The following is a 24,685-nucleotide window of genomic DNA, read 5'->3' as shown; positions in this document are numbered from 1 at the left end:
AAGTGCTGTTTCCTGACCCTCATTATTTGTCCTTTCCTTTCCAGCTACACTTAAATTCCCTTATATCAAGTTTGCATCATTTTTTGACTATATTCTCCAAACCATCTACAGAGTAACTTTGCTAAAATGCAAGCATGGTCACGATACTACCCTCTTTAAACTCCTTAAATGGCTTTTCCTGCTGTCCTCAGGGTCGAGTCCAAGCTTCTAGGCATTGCATACAGAGACCTTCATGATCTGTGGTCTTTCGTGATCACTTCCTCGACCTTCAGGTAATGTTAAAGACCCTTTGCACATTGTATCTCTCCCTCTCTATCTTTTAGCATTTAGTGCAAGGTATTTTCATCTTTATTCACATGTCTCCCCCACTATAGATGTTTCATCCTTCTTTATATACTATTGCCTCACATGCTGTTGGGGATATAATAGAGACTCAGGCTCAAGAAATGTTAGGGAAATGAACAAGCAAATGAGGAGGATTGACTAGTGCAGCAGTTCTCATGCTTTGAAGCAAGCTGCTTAACTTCTCTGTGCCTCAGTGCATTAAAATCCATAGAAATGCTGACGTGGATGGAACAGGAACATTTAAGGAACATTGAATCAGATATCTACACTTTTTTCCAGATGTAATATTCTATAGGGCTCTGATTTTTTTCTCATCATTTCATTTGCTTTGGTGGGTAAGGGTTGGTAGGGGTGAGGAAGGAGTGGGGCGGGGTTTAGGGTACTTCATCTGGAAGAGAGAGAAGGAGGGGCAACATACAGCCATGTTCATAACTACCCTTTTCCTCTCCTTCTGTGATTTTCTTCTTAGCCAACGGGACTAGGGCATGTTTTTGCGTGTTAGGGAGCAGGAATGGGCGATGAAAGAGAAATTCTTAGTACCTTGAATTTAATGTTAATTCAATGGAAATTACAAATATTTGAATTTATGCAACTGGTGATTAGTAGATTACTAGGAATTTTATCTAATTCTGAAGCATCAGGAAGGGCACATAAAAGATGTGAGTGATCTGAGGGAGCAATTATATGATTCAGAATCATTGTTCAATCAATACGTGTTTATTAAATCATATATAAAGAATCAAGCGTTCGACTCACTGTAAAGAACCCTATCAGAGTAAAAACATTAAATGCTGGTGTTCTCTAGGGTTCTGATTTTCTTCATTCTCATTTTCCACACCCTCCCTGGACAGTAACTTGCGTTCCTGTGGTCCCAACTATGTACCAAATATTTGTCTCTATCTCAGGATTCTTCTCTAAGTTTCATTCTTGACTATCAACCCCTTGCTGGACATATGCAAGTGGGATTTTCTGCAGGTGCCTATGACACAGGATGTCTACAACTGAGTTCAACGTAGCTGGCCCCTCGGCCCCAAACCTACTTTTCTGACTATGCCTTTTCTCTCTCAGTTGGTGACATTTACTTTACCTAGTCATCCAAAGCAGTTACCCTGTCTCTTTTCTCTATATCTACCATGGTAATTCCTCTGGTCTGTTTCCAGCTCACCATTCTCACAACTACAGCTTCAATTCAGGCCCTTCTCACCATCATGCTCCTTGACTACTCCAGTAATCATGCTGCACATGTCTCTTAGTTCCTTATATCATTCAGCTACAATTGGCCTTCACAGTAGTCTATCTCAAAGGTGGTTTGTTTTAAATCACTCAATACTTTCACATTGTGTCAAGAGGAAATGCAAATTCCTCAGCAGTGTAAATTAAACTCCCTATGTTCTGGCCCCTGCCCATCTCACCGGTTTGATCTCCTTCTGCACTCCTAGGCTATAGCTATACCCAATGGCTTGCAAGTCCCCAAATGCGTCATGTAGATTCATAGCTCTATTTCTTTGTTGAAGCTGCTCCTTTTGCCTGGAATGTTCTTTCCCCTCTTGTCCAGGTGATAAACATGCAATCCTCATTCTGGTATTAATTCAAATGTTAAGACTTCTACAAAGCCTTACCTGACTATAAGGCCTCTTCTCACAAAAATAGCCTACTGCTCCCTCCTTTGTGCTCTGTGATACATGGCCCTGGACATGGTTCGACAATGATGCATTTTTATACATGGTGAGTTAGATGATGAATTCCTAGAGGACAGTGCCATATAGTAGTGAAATGTATGAACTGTGAAGCCCGAAGCTATATGAGTGTCTTTGGGCAAGTTATTTCACCTCTCAGTGCCTTGGTTTCCTCATCTGTAAAGTAGGTATAATTATCATACTTATAGAGTTGTTATCAGTGAGTTAATATACGTACAACGCTTACAATAGTGACTAACACATAATTATTATATGTTTGCTATAATAATATTAACATTGATATTATTATTATTTTAAAATTAAAGCTCTAGGCCATGATACTGTATCTGAAACATGGAAGGATGGAAGGTATTCAATAACACCAAATAAATTAATATTCAAGTTAGGTCCCTACTGTACAATCTCAAAATACCCAGTAACTTTCCCTTTGTAACCTTTTTCTAACTTGTTCAACATCTCTCTGACTAAACCATAGGATCCATTTTTGCAAGGACCACATTCACTTTGTTCACTACCATATCTCTAGCATCAAACACCATGCCAAGCACTTAGCAGGCACATGTATATTTGTTAGACATAAAGGTTATATGTGTACATAAGGATATAGATATATATGGTTTTTAAGATTTTCATTTTAGTTGTTATTAGATTGGCCTTAGCATTTTGATCATTTTCTGAAATCGTAAAATGCAGTCCTCTTTCCTGTATTACTTCTATGTAAGGCAACAAAACTTCAGTGAAGTATTGTTAGAATTGCAGTGAATTATTATGTTAAAATTAATCCTCTTAACAGAAATTCTCTTCTTTCCTTACAGTGTAGGATTACAGACTTTGATTCAGTTCATGAGCTAATTCAGTGGTACAAAAAGTTCCACAGTGCTTCAGTCTTTCCTGCTTACCATATCATTTTACATCTTCAACAAATTCATAGGCAGAAGCTTTCTAAGAGTTACCATTTATTAATTCTACTTATTTAATGAGTACATGGTTTGAAGATAGGAAAAATAGTATAAAGAATGACTCATTAGTTTTAGTACTTATAATTCAGGTGAAAAGACAAGCCATGTGCACACATATCTAGATCATAATGCTTTCTGTGCCCTTTAGCAATGTGCGCAATAAGATTTCAGGGGATCCCTGTTGATGTGATCAGGAAACATTTTATAGAATGGCTAAAATTATAGGTAGTCATGGTGGACAGGTTGGATTTCACTAGGTGGAATGACAATAGCATCTCGTGTGGTGGAAGTGGCGTGGAGAAAATATAAAATATGGTTCATTAAGGGTAAGGAGAAGACATAGATTACTTTGGCAAAGGAAGGATTTATGCAGGAAACAAAATAGAAGATGGGCTGGAGATAGATTTTTGGAGTAGTTTGTAGTAGGCTTTTGATCATAGACTAGGATACTTGAAGTGTATCTACAGACAATGGGAAACTATAGAAGATGCTAGAGAAGGTCATGGAAAAAGGAAAGCAATGTTGTGGGAATAGCAATTGAGTGGCATTATAGCAATATATAAAATGGGATGGAGTTCCTGGGCTAAGTTACGTTTTTAGCTGATGGGAGACCCAGTAGAAATACTCAGCAGATGGTTGGAAACGCCAGATTATTTGAATTTGGGGGAGATATCATTTGAAATGATCTGCATAGAACTAAACAGTAGGACATTTGGTAATATATTAAATAGCTGTAGGAGAATACAAAATGAAGACAGAAATTCAAGCACAGACCTACAATGAAAAACAAGATGAGAAAAATAGGTATTCGCATGTTATAAACAAAAATTCAGTAAAATACTAACCTAGGACATACCTGGAAGCCTTTCATAACTCACAAAGGTGTACAGATCACATTTTAAGAAGCACTACTTTAAGGAAAGAACAGTTAGATATTCAAGGGTAGAGGAAGAAAGAAAATAACTCCACTATACCTGTTGAGCAGTCAGATCCTGTCCACTTGGGATCACAGCTGCATACTCCAGTGTCCAGAAGAAAAGTCCCGTGTCCTGAGCACTGCTCTTGACATATAGGAAGTGGTGTTTCACAGTTAACTCCTCCCCAGCCAGTAGAACAGTGACATTCTCCTTTTACACAGATGCCATGGTTGGAACACATTGGGTCTAAGCAGTCCTCTGAAGGCACAAAAAAGTGGGGTGAGGGGTGGTTAATAGTGAACAGGTATGGCCAACATACCTTAGTACAAAGAAACAGAGATTACATTGATTTCCTAGTTTTATATCATCAATGCTGCTTTAAATAGGCAATAAAATGACTCATGCAAATGCTCTGTCCAAACCATATCACTAGCACTTCAAAATATGGTGGAGTATCATAAAGGTTGCAACCTAAATTTAGAAGGAGAAGAAAACCGCACATGCACTGTGTGAAACTGTGGACAGTGTGCAGTATTCCCACACAAATAAGTGGGTGGAGCACTGTGGGCCTTCAACAGAAATTCCTCAGCTTCACAGAAAAGCCCAAGAATTTTTAGTAAGTCATTCCTTATGCTTTCTGAAGTTGGAAGCATAGCTCCTAGAGAAGACTTTTCCTTGATAGGTCTAAAGGAGTTTATATAAATTTTTGAAATTTGGCTTATTCAAGGTATTGGGTGAGGTGAATGATGTTGCATGAAATAAAATTTATATCAATTTATTATAATCTCTCATTTATTCCTTAGAACTGAAAATGTAACATTTTAAACTTAATTTAAAAATTCATTTCTTCATGGCTTCTCCTATGAGAACACTGTGACATAGTTTTCAACGTCTTAGAATATCATAGACCCAATTCCATTTGTCCCTGATTCTGTGAGTCTGGAAATTTTTGTATGCATTTTAACAAATGTATATACTGTTTTAGAGGTAGGCTCCTATTTTGCCTTCGGGAAAAATTGTTTTGTGCTTTTAACTAGTAACCATTTCTGGGAAATAGAAAGGTCGATTTCCAAATTTCTAGTCTTCCCATACAAACGGGACTAAAATACCTAATCGTAATGAGGACGTATGCTTTGAATTAATTTTCCAGCAATAAAAATAGACCATGAAAACCTGCCTGCATTTGCAAGGCTTCCTAGTTTTAGGGTGTGGCTTGGGGTCATAGGACAGACTACGTCTAACTAAGCACTATTATAATTAGTGCTATTGCCATTATATTTAGCCCAAGATCTTGGTGTCATTAGCACAATACTTTATTATCTGTGCTAATAAGCAAATAAATACCAGAAGGTACATCTAATTTGATTCATGATTTGAAGAGAGAGGGAAAGTCCAAAGTATAGAATCTTTTTTCAGAAGAAGGCCATTTTGTTATATTACAGAATAACAATTTTAATAAAATGATATTTAACTTAATATAGCCTGTTTTATTAAGAAGCCTGCTTCAGTGTATTCATGGAATTCATATTTAAATCATGCATGTTGTATTTAATTTAGAAACACAAAATCATATGGCTAAAGGGGCCAGGGTGGTGGCATACGGGAATGAAATGGGCCGTATGTAAGAAAATAAGGGTGGGCTAGGAGTAAACTGAAAACAAGTATCCTTTTAAAAAGAACTGCTGCTACTTGGCTCCACTTGATTGCCACCACGTAGCAATGAGGGCCCAGGGTCACCAGATTTTCTAATGTTTAAGGAAGCCAGAAACAGGAATTTTCATACGGCACTTCCCTATTTTTAAATTTTGGCAAATAAGTCACATTGAACAACAGCAACAACAGCAACATGATGTGAGCAAAACAAAACCCATTCATAGGCCTGTTTCAGCCTGTGGGTTCCTGCTGCAATGTTTGACTTAAAACATTTTTTTTCTATTGTATTTGAAAAATTTATACCATTAAATGTGCTGAGCATTAGTCCTTAATATCTTGGTTATTCTACAGATATTCTTAGTGACCCTGGACAAGACTAATTTAAGCAAACTTTGTTTTAAACTACTTATAAAATTTAAATTAGAGGGGTCTAATTTAATTAGATTACATGTTCTTCATGGTAATTTGTAGATGTGATAGTATTTTTTTTAAAACTAACTCTGTGTGGGTCAATATAGCATCTGAATTTGTGACTTAAATATAATTATTTCAGTTGGATCACCATAAAAACATTTTCTGAAAGTAACTCAGGAACTTCAGTGCCTTGTCTAGGCCAAATGCCATTTATTGGAGCAGATATAATCATCACACCAAAATTCTACTATTGCTAATGGGAGGTGAAAAGCTAAAGTCTTGCTTGTTCATGGAGTGGAATGAGATTAAACCCTTTAGAATGCTGTGTAATGGTCTTAATGAGCTATCTTTAAAAAGCAATTATTGTGCATTTTCAGCAGCCTCTTTCTCGAACAACAGTTATGATGAGACCATCTCCCATGGTAATGGTTTAATATTATTTCTGAAATCAGTCTTGTTTGAGGAATGCAGCATGAAAAAAGGTCTGATTACTAGTAAACTTATTTTCCGGTGAGTCTCTTTAAATGATAAAACTTGCCATTTCAAAATTTTGGGGGGATAAAGACTCCTTTGGGGTGAATTTAATATAAAGGCACAGCTTTGAAACTCATTCATTAGTGGTAAGCCTGCTTCCTTAGGCATGGAGGTCAAGTTTCAGCATGAGGTATGTAAAAATAAATAATATAAAGCAATAATAATGATGGTAATTATAAATCACTCCCAAAGAAAACATTTGCAAAACAGCTGCAAAAGTGCATATATTATTATTTGTACTATGTGCTTTAAAGTGAGATGCAGCATAATGCACTCTGTAATAATGAAAACATATGAGTTACCATCTAAAATCATCAATATGGACATTTTCAAGCTATAAAACTGATAGCAATCAGGGAGGGACAATAATATTTTTCATTATTGCCCTGAAAGTGTCACAGATACAGCCTCATGTATAACATTAGAATCTGTCAGAAGAGACATGAGCTCTGCTGACCCTAACCCTCTACTGCATATCCTAAGACGATGTTGAGCATTTATTGTTTGCAAATGCCACTTGCATCTCTACTAGGAGAACAGAATGATAAGTTGGACAACTGAGAGAAAAGCCTGAAGCAATAGATTAAAATGGGATTCTGACCTTCCTCGCATATTTCTCCTTTGTATCCTGGCACACAGATGCAGACTCCCATGATGCAGGTGCCGTGGCCAAAGCATGTTGGATCAATGCATTGTTCTTCTGGAACATCGCACTCTGGCCCCTTCCAGCCATGCCGGCAGACACAGTGTCCTTTCTCGTATTCTCCATTCCCACCACACAGCACAGGGCAGGAATCTGAAGGTTGGCAAATGAACTTGTAATGTTCTCATAATGCTTTCAAAGTCTCCAAAGAGCAATTCTCTATTGATTCTCATATTTCAGGCAAAAAACTATACTATTTCTGCCTTACCCTTTATTAAATAGGCACATGTTCATGATTACAAACAGAATTTTCCTCTTATGGGAGTGAGATAAAGGTAAATTAAAAAATATCCGGAGTGAAGAAATTATTTCAAGTACTTGCTTTTGATCTCACCCTTAACAGTTAAAGAGTTTAAACTGTTACTATTATTTTAAGCTAGGATTTTTCTTTCTTATATTTCTCTTCCTTAGGGAGACGTATATTGCTTTTAGGAAGCAAAATCTGAAATTTTGAAAAGCAATACATAAAGAGTTATTAATATTATAAAATATTATCTTTAAAAAGTTATGTAATTAAATAGATTTCTATTGGGCAGATGTCTGCTCCTCTAATGCATCGTGCAGACCTTTATTAGAACTCTTATTCTGCTTTGTCATTATTGGTTTCCTTACTAAAACCATGGACTTTTTGAGGACAAGGCCTGTATCTTTTGTCTTATTGATTTTTTAATACCAGCCATCACCTCCACCCCTAACCCCTCCTCCTCCAGATCTATCATGGTGCTGGAAACCTAGCAAGTGTTTTAGAATTCTCTACTGAATGGAATTTCATAGAAAGAAACAAAGTGTCTGAGACACCTGATACTAAAGTATTAGCAGACTGGGAACTTTAAGAATACAGTGAAAATGAGCAGAAAGCATCTCTAAAATAATAACTGTAAGTCTATGGGAAAACATGATGTGATTTACCCAAAGCTTTTCAAAAATTAAACTATGGGCAAGTTACAGGAAGAGTAAAGTTTGCTAAGTTTAACTTTTGACTTTTCAGTCTTTACTTTGTAGGCTCCTTACTCATTTGGTGATAACCCACCCCTTCCACATACATTGGAGTGTATCAGCAGTTATCAGCTTAGTTCATTTTTAAAGTCAGTTCATTATGAGTTAGCTTATGAAGGAAATACAAGCATCACGTAGTGACTGGTCAGACAACCTAGGTACAAATCCTAGCTGTTATGTAACCCTAGTTAAGTCACTTAAATGCTCTGGCATTGTTTCTCTGTCCATAAAAAATGGATAACAGCAGCCGGGCGCGGTGGCTCACGCCTGTAATCCCAGCACTTTGGGAGGCCGAGGCGGGTGGATCACGAGGTCGAGAGATCGAGACCATCCTGGTCAACATGGTGAAACCCCGTCTCTACTAAAAATATAAAAAAATTAGCTGGGCATGGTGGTACGTGCCTGTAATCCCAGCTACTCAGGAGGCTGAGGCAGGAGAATTGCCTGAACCCAGGAGGCGGAGGTTGCGGTGAGCCGAGATCGCGCCATTGCACTCCAGCCTGGGTAACAAGAGCGAAACTCCGTCTCAAAAAAAAAAAAAAAAAAAATTGGATAACAGCAGACCCATACCGTAGAGTTATCGCAGGAAATTGGAATTAAAAGATGAACACAAAGCATTTAGAACAGTGCCTGGCTTAGTAAGTGCTCAGCTTTTGGCAGCAACAGTAGGGAACACTGCTGCTGTTGCTGTCACCACTACTAATATTACTTACTATTACTATTACTACTAATTCTGGGTTATGAAATCACATCTATTTTCTTAAACCAATCAGAAAAGCAGAGCAACGTTACCTCTAGCACAGTCAGGTCCAAGGAACCCTGGGAAACAATGACAATGGCCAGAGATACATTCTCCATTTCCGTTGCAATTGGTTGAACAGTCATCCATTATTTCTAGTAATACAGAGAAAAAGATAAAAAATGAACAAATCTCCAGGCTGTAGAGTCTTTAATTTTTTATAAGCTGCAGGAACTCTGGACCTATGACAATTTTGCCCTTTGCTGTTTGTGGCACACTTACTGCCCCAAATCACATACCAAAGACTTCTTTAAGATGTCACATGCAGTACAAAACTATGAAAAGGACCCTGAGTTTGCTGAATTGGCTAACCAAGAGTGGAACTAAAAAGCATCATTATCTCTAAAGTGCATAAATGGTCTAGTTGAATTGTATTCTTAAGAGACATTCATGATAAAGCTAAAAAAAAAATACCAAGATTACAGAGCATTTCTCAAAAACAAAACAGGCTTTAAAATGTAACCCAGATGACTAAATCTACTGTTTGTTTTTCAAATTTAGGTTTTAGCAAATGAAGTTTCTTCTCTAGCAACTTATTTAGTCTACTATCTTGACAGCTTAAGTATGATATTCAGTATTTCGTTTTCATTAATAAGTGACAATGGAAGGCTTTTAAAGTAAGTGTTCATATTAAATTCACCACCACTAAAAGCATTAGAACCTAAGTATTTTGTTGAGAAATGCTTTCTTAACTGTAAATGTTTATCAGTTTTCTGCCACTAACTTCCTTTCAATCCATTCTTAGAGAAGAATAGATCTCAGATGAATTGAGACAGCTTTGAAGGTACCCATAGGTAGTTCTGGTGATATAAATATGTACAGTGCAATGAACTTTTATAAGACTTGTGGTAACTTCTCTGAAAACCTATAGAGTTATACAAATGTCAATCTCTCTGACAATGAGGTGAAAAAAAAGTTCGTATTTTAAAATTGTGTTCAGACACAATAATGATCAAATTCTAAGTCTATGAACTATTATGGGACCTATGCTTTATTCTTCCAGTGTTTTTGTGGGGTGTGTGTGTGTGTGTGTGTGTGTGTGTGTGTGTGTGTGTATGCGTGTATATATGTGTTTTGTCTTCTCATTATCCCTTTTTATAAATTTCTCATACTCAGCATTCTTGGAGTCTGAGTTTAGGGTTCTGGCCTATTAAACTCACACTTTTCTTGTATACCCTTTTTTTCCTTTTTCAATCCAAATTACTTGTGTCACCAAGTTTCATTTAGATAAGCTATTTCTGATTAGAAGGAAAGATTCTAGGAGGTGGTCCTGATATCTTCCACTGAACAACAGAAGTGAGAATTTATAATGAGGGTTGAGAAATAGCATTTCTACAATCTTGGCCTGTGGCTTACTAGTATCAGTGGATCAGCTGGGGCACTTAAAATGCAGATGCTGGTGCTTCAGCTCTAGATCTACCAAATCTACTTGGGAGGAATGCAGCCCAGTCATCTACATTCTGACAAACACCCCAGGTGACCCTGCCTGTGTTCACCATATGAAAGCATTGAGAACCAGTGCTTTACATAGTAAACTTCCATAGTTAGAGAACTTGTGTTCTAAATGTTGCATTTTTGCCGTGAGCAGAATAAAAACAAGAAAAAGAAAGAGGTGTCTAGTCCATTTGGGGGATTCTTAAAAGCTGAGAATGAATCCAGTGGCTGGTGTGAATAGCCACCCGATTATTAATTGAAGATATTATTCGTCTAATGGTGCCAACACATCAGATTGCCTTTTGCAGGTTTATGCCGGTCTGTCCTCATCACAGTGTCAGAAAACTCAACTGGCTAAGCAAGTGTCATGTGACATTCACTTAACCACACCTGGGCTGACTGAACTGTAGCATTCAGCAAAGAGCCAACTATTTTTAACTCATTAAAGCACTAATTATCTTCAGAAAATCATTAATTTATTTAACAAGCAGTTATAAAAAGGCACAAAGAAACTTTTTATCATTCAGAGGTGGAACAATTATTTGTTTTCTACTTATCTAGCTTTCTCGTATCAAACAGTGGCGGCACTTCTTAAATCTACATTTGAATTCCACCCCGCACCCCCCCCCCCCCCCCCGCCCCCTGTGCTGGATGGTTAGTAGGAGGCCATAGAGGAAGCTTTCTGAAATAAATATAGTTGAATTTAATTTCATACCACATCCTATTGGCAACTTTATGGAAGCAACCTTGTGGGAATGTAGCTCTTCTAGAAAAAATGTTTAATAAAGCTTGCTATCAAAGTAAATAAAAATCCCTACATCGTATTGACTTATTTAAGAACTGTCCCTGGGCCCAAAGGGCTACACAAAGCTTAACCCCAGCAATGCAAATGAGAAGAGAAGGCAATCTAGGATTTGGAAGCTGCCACTTCCACTGGGTATCAAAGATACATTGGAATAGCCTAGGGACTCCAGGAGGAAGATGGCTGCAGCAGGAGCACATAAACAACTAGTGATGAAAAAGAATGGGTTTTTGTATTTATGTAGGCCTCCAGTAATCTTTGCCTTCTATCTTTTAAATCTTACTTCAGAATTACTTCCTGGAGTCCAGTGCCTTAGAGGTGAGAATAATTTTGAAGTTCTATGTTTAAAACCCTGTTCTTACACTACACTCAAAAGCCCCTTGGTATTTGCATCTGGGTGCTGATGATAGGTTTTGTTTCTGCTAGTTATTCTCATGGGAGAAACCACATGTAATGAATACTCTTATAGAATGAATATAGTCTAAAGGGCATGGGATTTGGTATCAGACATACTGGTTCTCAAATTTCAATTTTGCCACTTGCTGTCTGTGAGAACTTGCCGAAGTATTTACTCTTTCCAAGCCTCCATTTAGTTATTTGTGATATATGTATCACTATTCCTGAGCTATCTGGGTTGTGATGAGAATCAAACAAGATAACTGAGTGCAAAGCATGTAGTACAGTACTTGGGGTGGCACTCCATAAATGCTATCTATTATCCTGTTACAGAGTAAGTTGCCTGAAATTAAGGGATATTGACAATGCTGCCTATACTACTGGAAAATAATATATAGTAACTTAGGCCAGTGTATGACCTATATTAGTCATTCAGTAAATGTTAGTTATTGTCTTCATCCTTGTTAGTAGCAGACTAATTATAGTTGAGATCAATCAACTGATTCTAACATTATCGTGGAATAGATAAATGAGCAGCATTTAGAGCAAATTCATACAAATCTGACTTTGTTTAATCAAATATATTGGCTTATTTTTACTCTGATTAAGATAAACTTCAAAAACAAAAATAAAATTAGGAGGCCAGGCCCGGTGGCTCACGCCTGTAATCCCAGCACTTTGGAAGGCCAAGACAGGTGGATCACCTGAGGTCAAGAGTTCAAGAGCAGCCTGGCCAATATGTTGAAACCTATCTCTAATAAAAATACAAAAATTAGCTGCTCCAAAATTGCTTGAACCCAGGAGGCAGAAGTTACAGTGAGCTGAGATTGCGCCATTGCACTCTAGACTGGGTGACAGAGCAAAACTTCATCTCAAAAAAAAAAAAAAAAAAGGAGAATTTAGGGTAAATGACTTACAGGCCTTCTGATTTTGGGAAAATTTACTTGAATTTTCTTTAAGTAGAATAGTAGTAGAAATGTTTCTGTTGCTTCTAATTTTAAAAAGACAGGAGAAAAGTAAAGAAACTTACTTGCATAAGCAAAGAGCAAATATGTTGTTGCATATGAAACTGACAGCCTGATATGTGGATGATATGAATTGGATCTTAAAGTTTAGGTTCTTTGCAGGAGGTAGTAAGGGGCAGGAAAAAAACCTCTAAGCATGTTTTTGGGTCTACCGATTTTTGAAAGGTTAATATATTGTTTAGTGTTTTAACTTGAGCCTAAGAGTAAGGATAACAGGAAGACAGAAAATGGTCACAAATATTTTATATCTTCTAATTTCTCTAATTTTTAGGAGAAACTCAACCTCTCATAACTCATTGACATGCACATTATTAAAATTAGGCTCTATAGAACAATGTCATGAAATACGCATCTGTTGAACCTGCCCCACTGAGTCTGTCAATAGCAAAACAGTGACATGACTTAAAATTTTATTTTCTATTTCAACAAACAAATATTTTGTCTTTTGATATAAGATCAGTGGCGTTTTTCTCTAGGGGAAACATCATCAGTTCCATTGTATTGCCTTTCTGATTACTTTAGAAGAAAGTTTTGATAATCTTATGGCTGGAATACCATTTTCTACTGACTCAAGGTCTTCAGCATCAAGTAAAAATAGAACATAATTGTTAAAAGAGCAGATGGTATATCTATTAACAGTCAACACATCTTCCTAAACATATGGCTGAACAGGTTAACTAAAGGATAAAATGGTGAGAACTGTATTGAAAACTGACAGCTGTAAAATATTTTCTTGCCTTTTAAAAGACATGTGTTTTAGGAAAATTCACACAATATGATACTGTGTCTATGAGTTGTTTATTCCCAGGACTCTAAAATTGCTAAGGAGCTCAGCTTTATTCACACAAAGGATCAGGGGACTATTTACTGAAAAATGAGAAAAGAGTGAGATGCCTAAAACTAACTAGGGTGAAAGTTAATGAGTATATGCAGGCATTGCACTAAAAAGAACATGTTTTAAAAGGCCCTGAGCACACTGAAAGCGACACTGTAACGAATTTCAAACTAAAATATTCTATAAGAAAGGGCTTTGAATGACTCAAGTTATTATCCTTAATATTCTTTTCTAAATAATCTTATGTTGTATTTTAAAGCCCTAATGGTTCTAGAATCAGTTTTTCTAAAGACGAACTGTACTGATACTAGTTTTTCTATTTGAATAAGGTATTCATTGCTTTTTAAAAATAATAGAACTTAAATTAACTTGCTTATTCTCTTTTTCACTAAAGTTGTTCATCTATGTAGCCTTGATAATAATATTACTAAGGTAATTATTACTGTTTAGAACACATAAAAAGGTGTATGGCAAGTGTTTCAGAATAGTAACAAAGTAGCTTTAAAAAAATCTGAATCAATATTTAAACAACATTGATGATAACAACAATATAAACTTTGATCATAGCAACCTTTCCTGAATAATGACTTCAACTCAAATTGAGCAGTAAGCTTAAACAACCCCCAGGACACTGTCATTACTGACTCTGTCTTTCTAGAGTTGAACTGTCAATTCAACATATTAGGCAAAGCAGCTTACCAATTGCTGTAGTCAACACGAATACTTGCTCCATCTTTTTTCCATCATTGTAAAATGCCAGATACCAAGGTCCTTGATCCATATACTCTATGAAACCTGTCTCCTGAAGTGAAGTTAAGATCAGGTTCCGAGGGGAGTGCTGTGTGTCATCAGAGCTCTTGGAGTCCTGCTTGACCAGCTGTTTGCCATCCATTAGTTTTACAAAATCAAACTGGAACAAATACAAACATAAACATGAGCCACTACTTTTTCTTCTAGACTGATAAACATCCCTAACTTCAACTCGCCTATTTCATACTTCTTTGTTTTGAAGGTGAGCCAAGTGGAAGAGGGGATTATCAATTTTTCAGTATATTTAAACTTGGCCAGGCATGGTGGCTCATGCTTGTAATCCCAACATTTTGGGAGGCCAGGATAGGAGGATGACTTGACCCCAGGGATTGGAGACCAGCCTGTGCAACCAAGCAATGCCCTTTGTTAAAAAAAATTGTTTTTAATTTTAAAAATTTCATAAAAATTTAAAAACGTTTGTTAAAGAGCATATTTAAAATCAAAGGCATATTATTAATTCTGAGAAAAACCATCACTATAATTGTAAATACTATCAACCTTTCAGATTGAGAATATTCACAATAATTGTTTAAAAATGAATAAATAAAAAATAGAAAGAAAATTTGTTTAGTATTATGCAGGAGATTCTTGACCTTTTACTAAAGTATCTGATATCTGAAAATCCACCTTCCACTCATAAATGTTACCGTGACCTTGTCTACAAACTAAAAACATTTGTAAAAATTTTTTAAAACAAATAAATGAACAGTCAAAAATTTGAGAACATTCAACATAATTTACTACCTTTGTGGGTGACATATTTACATATTCAAAAGGCTCCTCCCTCTATTTTTTCTAATCAGTTGACAATCACCTGGCACATGTTTCCTTGAACATTTATTTTTTGAGTCACATTTGGATGCATTCTAATTCCCTTTCTATTCTGGCCCAGAAGGTAAGGTTGTTTTTTCATTTGTTTCTTTGTTTAACATGATCTCTTGACTAACTGAAGGTAAGGTTTTAACTATAGTCATATATGTTGGAGAAAAAGCAAGCCTAGATGTTTGATTACTTTTGCTACTTGTTAGATGAAGTAGTGCTTGAAATGGGTTAATCTGGGGAAAAAATACTGAGAAGAAAGTAAGAGAAATGAGATGTTTAAGGTTTATGGAAGGGCTATGAAAATCATAGAGGTTTTGTACGTTTAAGTTATTAACAATAGCAATAACTTCTACCTGTAAGACAAAACCTACCTTTTTGCCTAATTTCTCACTAATTTCTGATTAATGTGCATTCCTTCATTGGGAAAAGGGGACACGGATGAATGAAATCAGGGAAGGTAGTGGGGGCAGTAAAACTAAGCAAGATCTGGGAAGTTCATGAATAGTCTGTTCCAGGAAGCGGAAGTCAAGTTTAAAGGGTACTATCTTAAACTTTCTTTTCTGAATCTGCTCTGCTAAATGTTATTGTTTATTTCTCCATGTCATTTTTTTCATTAGTTTCAGTGTAATTATTCTAGATATTTACTCATGATAAATATTTTTCTGTCCTCATCTTTGACAACCACACATTTCACAAGTCACAAATCCTGACCTGTTCAACCCATCACCCTTGAAAAAAGTTCAAGAAAATACCTATAATATCAAATACCTGAGTATGTGTAGGTGGAATGTTTCTTCTGCCATAAATTCCCAGTAGAGAGTCCTTGGCTAAAGAAATATTGAATTTCAGATATATCGGATGGTGGATAGTAATCTGGAAACGCCAGAATAAACCAGGTGGAATGGTCTGCATGACCTGTGCACCAATGTCAACTTCTCCACTGTCTATCGCCCGTCCCTTCTGAAACACTAGTTTTAGAAATAGAGAAAATTATGCACCATATTAATCTTAATTTATAAAGCAATGTTTTTTAGCTTTTCAAGAACAAATATATCAAAGCAACTTACTCAGCTTTTTCTTCCTCCCCACCCCATCTGTCTTTCAAGGCCTTGCCCAAATTAAGTATCTTCTAAGGAGCCTTCCCCAACCACCCAATATGTCAGTTTCTCCCTTCTCTTCAAATCCTATTGCATTTATTTCAATCAATTTCACTCCTTTTAGCCATTATTTACTGAGTGCTGTCTTGGTAGCTGCAAGAGATACAAAGATGAATAAGAGGCAGTTGTTGCTCTCAAGGAGCTTTGAAAATAGCAGGAAAAATAGGACAAGCACATATAACCTCACTGTAAAGAAAAATAAGTGCTCTGTGTATTTGAAAAAGGGAACGTTATTTGATTAGAGGATACTCCTCATCCCTAGCCGTCTCTATCTTCATTATCTTCTTTTATTTCTCCTTAGCACTCATCACCATCTAACATACTACATATTTTACTTATTTATTATTTATTGTCTATTTTCCCTCAATAGAATGTAAGCTCCATGAGGACAAGAACTGTTGCTGTTCTGTTCATTGGTTTATTCCCAGTACCTAGAACAATGTAGGCAACTGTAGGCAAAGAACATAGATGATACATACGTATTGACCGAACAAATGAATGACTGAGAAAAAGTTACTATGGGAAGTGGCATTGAAGATGAAACTTAGAGGAGGGCAAGGATTTCAGAAGAGTTATTGGGAAGAGCGGTGCACATGGAAAGGATGGCTTGAACTAAGAAGAGGAAAGAGACTGTAAAGCTAAAGTGTAGGGCATGTGTCTATAGAGAGGAGCAGTTGGAGTTAGGGCTGGAGGAAAGAAGGAAATTATGTTTTCTAGGGCCTGGAGGGCCAGTCAAAAGGGTTTATTTAATAAAGGATAGGGTTTTTAAGAAGGAAGAGGTTTAGGTACTTTAGAAAGGCTAATCTTGAGGCAGAGGTAGGATGAATTAGAGCAGAGGGACACAAGAATGACATAGGAATTATAGATGATTCAGGTGAAATGACATGAAGATCTAAATTTAGGGTGTGCCCAAACAGTTCATGTAGAAAAACTACTTCCCAGTGAAAAATAATTTCGGGTGAATGGAAAGGAGAAGGTATGAGAGACAATGCTCAGGAAGATTCTGCAGTAGAACTTCTCAAATTTTAATGTGTACAAGAAGGAAGTTTTTAAAATGCAAATTCTGATTCAGTAGGTCCAAAGTCAGACATTTCTAACAAGCTCCCAAGTGATGCCCCTGTCATATGGTCCATAGCCCACACCCTGAGAAGCGACGCTGTAGAGAACATTAAGCGTCGGGGCTAAGGTACAGTCAAAGCTAACCCTGTGATTGTGAGTTGGATGATTTAGACAGTACTAATAGCAAAAACAGGAGCTATTCTGTGAGGGAGGACGTTGAGTGTGGGTAATCAGAGCTTTATTATTTATTGTCATATTGTCTAATGATTTCTGATGTGCTAGTTTAATATGTGTTTTCATGGAATCTTTTGTTATGTGATAATGGGGAGGGTAGGAATACTAGAGGAGGAAGAAGAATTAGTTTGCCTTGATTTTAAGCAAGGAGAGTTACATCTCAGGCGAGAAAGCTCAACTTGGCCTCATTTCACATCACCTTAATTTTTTCAGCCATCAATTCCTTCTCCACAGTTTAAAAACACAGTTTAAAAACACACATGGTCTCTGTCCTTTGTGCTCACCGGTTATAAAATTAACAGCCCATTAAGAGACACACCTGCAGTGACTTTATTCAGAGGCCAATGCCTTGCAGCTTTTAACTCCCTAAAATACCTCCATTATTGCTTTTTGTGTTAAGGCCAAGAGTAATAACTATTTTAAGAATGTTCACTGTTAACTGTTAATAATAGATTTCAAATGCAATTTTGTACATAATTATGTGTTACACGACACATAATTTTGTGGAATTGACATTTGTAATAAAACATGTGCTTTGAAATGATAAATGACCAATTGAGGACCTTATTTTTCTCTGAAAGTTACTTTTTTCCACATGAGACAGATCAATTTGGCCCCTAAAGGGTTGATTATACATTTAACTCTTAAGTCCTAGAGCTGACAATGCCTTCAAAGAGCAGGCAATTAACACACCATGTTTATGTGGACACTTCTGTTCTCAAGTTAATGTTCAGTTTATTCAACTGCTATCCTCATTAGGGGCTTTTATCAGTCGTAAAATGCATCATTTGGTTATGCAAACGATATTATAAATATAAAGCAATTCAAAATATTCTAGGTTCGATAAACACTGTTTTAAAGGTGCTAAGTATAGACTTTAATGAATATTGTCATTTTTAAAAAATCTGGGCAAAACTGGTTGATGGACATTAACCTTTACATTAAAGCCTTACCAAATACTACATCATCTCTTTATTCTGCACTTTATAGCATCATATATTGCATAATGAAGCTACTTAAATGTTATTCACTAAATCAAAAGAAACTCAGGAAGTTGTGCTGTTGGAGTTTTCTGGTTATTATCATTACTACATATCTGGAGTACATATGCATAAGTCATTTATGAACATAATTTTAAAAGAAGTTGCTCTTACCCTTTGAGAGCTTCGTTACAGCTAAGACAAGGTAGAATGAACAGAGATGACAACATATGAATGAGCACAGGAACTATAATTTAAATAAAAACAGCAAAGCAAGCTAGGTGTGGTGATTTGGTATTAGAGAAGAGACATTCTCATAGTTTGCAGATGGAAAATTTCTCAGCCTCTGATCTTTTAGAGTTTCGTGCATCAGAAAGGAAGATATCTCCCTGTAAGCGATCTACACCACTAAATAGCCTGTGCTCCATTTTATCATTTCTCAAAATTTGTTATAGATTATAATATAATAACTATGAACACATTTATCATTTCACAATTTTTCTTAATGTAGCCAAAATGTGGGGCAAACTAAAGAGAAGGAAATTAAATGTAGAAAAACAATACAAAATAGGATTTCCCCCCCAAAATTCAGTATTAACATAGGTAAATGGAATATAATTGGGCAAACTTAACATTGACTTTGATCCTTTGTTTGCAAATTGTCAGCAGCAGAGATAGAATGTAACATTAATGTACAGGATTTTTTGGTAATATGCATGTTCTAATTGGCATTTAATCACTTATTATATTAAAGCATATTGGAAAACCTAGGAAGACCATATTCTCCAGTTAGAGAATACTTCCTGGCACAAATTTGAGATTAAATGCAGAGAGCCACAGATCATATCAAGCTGTGCAGTACTGTATTTATCACAGTCTCACCAATATCTACCAATTTAGTTTGAGCTAAACACTCTCTTTATAGGTTGCAACACAGGCATCAACTGCTGAGCAGGAAAAATCAATAGTAGACAGGCTTTGTTGAAGGAGGGCACACTAAGTGATGGCAACTTAGTTCAAAAAGCAAAGGTCAAGATACTTGGAAGGTGAAAAAAAAAAAAAAGAGGCCTGGAATTGACGGCAGACAATGTGTGCAGTGGCTGTATCACCTAAATCAAGATTCCATTATATCTAAACTCAGACATATGCTTGATTACTAATTACATGATTATTAATAACATTGTCCATATAAAATAGGAGGTAAATAACTATATACTGCATATATGTTATATGTGTGTATTTATGTTTTCTATTTAATATAGCTAGACATGCTGCATTCTATGAGCCTATGCAATATTGGTAGAAGATACTGACTCATGGTCATTAAAAAGATTCTGCCATTAAGTTTTAAGGTAAAAATGACTAAATTAAAGGCTATGGTATAGTCCATAACAGGAAACAGAATTGTATTTTAAAGACATCTGTAAGTTTCATGAAGTATCTAAGCTATGTTGTCCAGCATTAAGAGCATATTTGTCCTTTACTTCACTTTATAACATTTTCAAAAATTTTAAAAGATATTGGTGTGTTTTTCAGGCAAATTAGACCTAATGTGTGTCTCATTAGTATCATCTTCTTTATGTTCCTTTAAATATAATATTTGTTTAACAGTAACAAGTCTTTGCAAATTTAGATTAGCAGTGCTTGGAGCAAAATGGGAGGTGGAACTAACCTTTTCCCTGTGATTAAATGCTGTAAAGAGATCAAAGGGATGTAGCAGAAGCCATCTAAAAGGTAAGTAGAAAGCTACTGTCTATCTGTGTAGCTTAATGTAATTTTCCTTATGTGAGCTATTAAAGAAAAATATGTATTCAACTCTCAAATTTTCAGGGGTAGATTTTCTCAATTATGTATTACACATGCTTTTTGTATCCATTATATTACCCAAGAGTAGTCAAGAGAAAAAGAAAAGGAAGAATGAAGCTTGTACCTAGTGGGAAATTGGTAAATACTGCTTGGATCAATTAATAAAATAGTAATATTGATAATTTTTTGTTGATAGTAATTTTGGTAATATATTTTGACGTTTTAGTCAAAATGTACAACTTTTTCATTACTCTCAACTATGTGACAGGTAGTTCATCTTATAATTGTTTTTATTAAATGTCTAAGTAGATGTCAAGAATTTACTGGTGAGAGTAAGAATTATAACTATTTACACACATAGGCCTTGATAATTAACTGTGAGTAAAATATGTTTATAAGTAAAATCCTCCTATCTCACTGACACTGATAATAGATAGCTCACTGTGTAGAAAAGCTAATTAACAAATCTTACAATTGAGAAACACATTACTTGTATAAGGGTAAACAATTACGTCTAAATATCAAAGGACTACAGATACCAGTGTAGTAGCTTATTTATTATTGCTTACATCTTCTCAGGTAGAAGTGAAATGGCATTGCTAAATCTTATCCTTAAAGGACTTATTTTAAGTTGCATTTTTGACTCTGTATATCTGTTTTTGGACATATATCATTTCAAAGACATAATTCTCTATTTAGAAGGATTTCTTTAAATTTTGTTATAAAAACTTCCACATTCCCAAAAAACTTTAAAGTTTCACAGTTCTTCTGGTGTGGTCTATTGACCATTAGGTAGCATTCAGAAAAATGAGTTTCCAAATTTAAGAAGGCTCTTGTGACTTGCTATACAGTCTCATGTGGTGTAATACAAATTATGTTTGTAGAAGTTTCTGTGTACAGATTATCAATGGGTACATGAAGTAGCGAATTACTTTGAATTTTCTTGGTGAAAACTAAAGTTGATATAAAGCATAAATGTGTCATCAAATGGTTACATATTCAAACATTTACTCAGACTCATGGGTCAAGGCAGAATAAAATACCTCTTGAAAGAAAATATTTCCAATTGCAAAAAATTCAAAAATTTGTGAATAAATATGACTATATTTAATGAAAACTCCAAAATGAAATTAAGAAGAGAATGTCCATTTATAATATCATTAAAAAGAATAAAATACTTAGAAATAATTCAATAAAAGAAACTGTGAGAATTGTATACTGAGAAACTACAAGATATAATTGAAAGAAATTAAAGATTTCCTAAATAAATGGAAAGATATCTGTGCTCATGGAACAAAAGACTTATTATTGTTAAGATGGCAGTACTTCCCAAATTGATTTACAGATTCAATGCAATTCCTGTTAAAATTCCAACTATCATTTTTCTTTTTCGGAAATAGACAAGCTGATGCTAAAATTAATATGGAAATGCAAGGGACGCAAAATAACTAAAACAATGTAAAAAGAACAAAGTTGGAGTCCTCACACTTCCTGATTACAAAACATATTATGAACCTCCACTAATCAAGATAATGAGTACTGGCATTAGGATAGATATATAGATCGATGGAATACAATCGAGAATCTAGAAATGAAACCTCACACTTATGGTCAACTGATTTTCAGCAAGATCACCAAGACAATTCAATGGTGGAAATAATAATATTTTCAACAAATTACACACACACACACACACACACACACACACACACACACACACACGAAACAACTGGATATCCACATGCTTAAGAATAAACTTCAACCCCCTCCCTCATATCATATACAAATAAACAACTCAAAATGGATCAAATGCCTAAATGTAAGGGATAAAACTGTATAATTTCTCAGATAAAAATACAGGTATAAATCTTTGTCACCTCGGATTTGTCAGCAGTTTCTCAGACATGACATCAAATCACAAATAACAAAGAAAAATAGGTAAATTGGATTTCGTCAAAATTAAAAACTTTTGTGCTTTAAAAGACACTATCAAGAAAATGGAAAAGCAGCCCACAGAATGGGAGAAAACATTTGCAAATAATATATTGGATAAAGGACTTGTATCTATGCTATATTAAGGAGGGTTACAATGCAACGATAAAAAGTTAAGTAATTGAAAAAAGAGCAAACGATCTGAATAGACATTTCTCCAGAGAAGACAGACTAATGACCAATAAGAACAGTAAATGAAGCTTAGCACCATTAGTCATCAGGGATATGCAAATAAAAACCACAGTGAGATACCACTTTACGCACATTAGGATGGCTAAAATAAAAACAACAGACAATAACAAGTATAAGGATGTGGAGAACTAACATTCTCATACATTGCTGGTGGGAATGTAAAATGGTGCAGCCGCTTTGAAAAACAGTTCATCTGTTGAAGAACTGTTAAATATAGAATGTTAAACACAGAATTACCATATGAACCAGTCATTCCACAACTTGGTGTATACTCCAAAGAATTAAAAACAGGTTTTCTAATAAAAACTTATACGTGAATTTTCATAGAATCATTATTCACAATAGCCCCAAAGTAAAAATCCACAAAAGCTCTTTCAACTAATCAATGGAGAAACAAAATTTGGTATACCCATACTATGGAATATTATTCGGCCATAAAAATGAAGTATTGATACATTGCTACATATTATATGATTCTATTCATATGAACTATAGAAATAGGCAAATCTATAGAGACAAGCAGTAGATTAGTGGTTGTCAGGGGTTGCGGAGAGGTGGGGCTATGGAGTGATGACCAATGGCTATGAGGTTTCTTTTTGATGTGATGAAAATGTTCTAGAATTAAATATTGGTGATTGCTACACAACTCTGGATACACTAAAGATCATGGAAAAGTGCACTTTAAATTAGCGCCCAATTATATTATGCTATATAATCTACATTTCAATAAAGCTGTCACAAAAATACAGTTAGTGTGAATTGGCATAGCATATACACACAAACCATTGTGTACTGTCACAAGAGTTTTTATGTATTTTCAAGTGGTTTTAGAATGTTACTTGCGACCTAGAAGCTGAACTATCCCCTGGCCAGTATTTTACAATGTGTGATTGGTAGTACACATCAGGGATGCCCATTTTCTGTATTTACTACAATGTTAGATACTGTTATATTTCAGTTATTATGATCACATCCTTCTTATCTTCGGATGGTGGCAGGATGGCTGATTATAGCTCAGTTAATCCAGTTACCCCTTCTTTATTTTAGAATGTAAGTCCCCAGAGGATAGAACATTCATGTCTGTCTACATTTTAGACAACTACTTACTGGGCATTTTATAAAACAACTATATGATGAACTACCTATCACATAGTTGAGAGTAATGAGGAGATGACACATGTTGTACTAGGCCTCCAGAAAGAGAAGCATAGGCACCAGTGCTCAGAACTTGCCATACTGCTATAGCCTTTGATTTCTACCTTTTAGGCATGCAGAAAATCTTCAATTATATGAATTAAAACTTCTCACAGACAAAACTCATGGCAGAGAGTAATAAGTAATAATAATAATATAGTAGTAGATGCTACCACACTTACTGTGTCCTGTTTTTCAGCTTCTATCTCATTATTAAAATATCAAAATACCTCTTTCATACTCAGTATGCTGTAGAATTTGATGTCCACTTTATCTCTAAGGCTTTTCCCTCCTCTTCTCTCCTGCCTCTGCTGGGACTTTGGTCCCTTCTCAATCTTTTATCGTACTCATATTCTGTGTCTCCCTCTCTATTGGCTTCTTATTGTTTGTCTTCAAACACACACAAGTCTCTCATGGTGGCTCACGCCTGTAATCCCAGCACCTTGGAAGGCCGAGGCAGGTGGATCACAAGGAGTTCAAGACCAGCCTGGCCAACATGGTGAAACCCCTGTCTCTATGAAAGATACAAAAAATTAGCCAGGCATGGTGGTGTGCACCTGTAATCCCAGCTACTTGGGAGGCTGAGGCAGGAGAATCGCTTGAACCAGGGAGGCAGAGGTTGCAGTGAGCTGAGATTGCGCCATTGCACTCCAACCTGGGCGACAGGGCAAAAGGCCATCTCAAAAAAAAAAAAAAAAAAAGTCTCTCTTAAACATTTTTTTAAAAAAGCAAATAACATGATCCAACTGCCCTTTTGTCTAATTATCATATTGTTTATCTCCCTCTTCTTGCTGAACTGTTTCTATCAGCTGCCTCTTTGCTTCATTACCCACTTACCACCTAGGCTATGACCATCTGCATTTCCCCCTTACTACTCAATTATTCCATTCTCCTAAATATGTACTCCTCAATATCACTAGGAGTAATTTT

At 35.7% G+C, this 24,685-nt stretch overlaps 1 protein-coding gene across 3 annotated transcripts in view; it reads right to left on the bottom strand.

The window, feature by feature from the left end:
• TENM1 (teneurin transmembrane protein 1) overlaps nucleotides 1-24,685 on the bottom strand; it is an 832,265-nt gene that overhangs the window by 271,754 nt on the left and 535,826 nt on the right. For all 3 annotated transcript variants that reach the window (XM_074391610.1, XM_074391609.1, XM_074391611.1), the window contains exons 10-14: nucleotides 15,910-16,109; nucleotides 14,209-14,419; nucleotides 9,011-9,112; nucleotides 7,121-7,315; nucleotides 3,976-4,176 (exon numbers count right to left, since the gene is read on the bottom strand). In XM_074391610.1, coding sequence (XP_074247711.1) covers nucleotides 3,976-4,176; nucleotides 7,121-7,315; nucleotides 9,011-9,112; nucleotides 14,209-14,419; nucleotides 15,910-16,109 — 909 coding nt within the window. The remainder of the gene's footprint in view (nucleotides 1-3,975; nucleotides 4,177-7,120; nucleotides 7,316-9,010; nucleotides 9,113-14,208; nucleotides 14,420-15,909; nucleotides 16,110-24,685) is intronic.

This window comes from Saimiri boliviensis, chromosome X, assembly GCF_048565385.1.
Source record: "Saimiri boliviensis isolate mSaiBol1 chromosome X, mSaiBol1.pri, whole genome shotgun sequence".
Classification (NCBI taxonomy): Eukaryota; Metazoa; Chordata; class Mammalia; order Primates; family Cebidae; genus Saimiri; species Saimiri boliviensis.
This window is presented reverse-complemented; position numbering and strand designations above follow the sequence as displayed.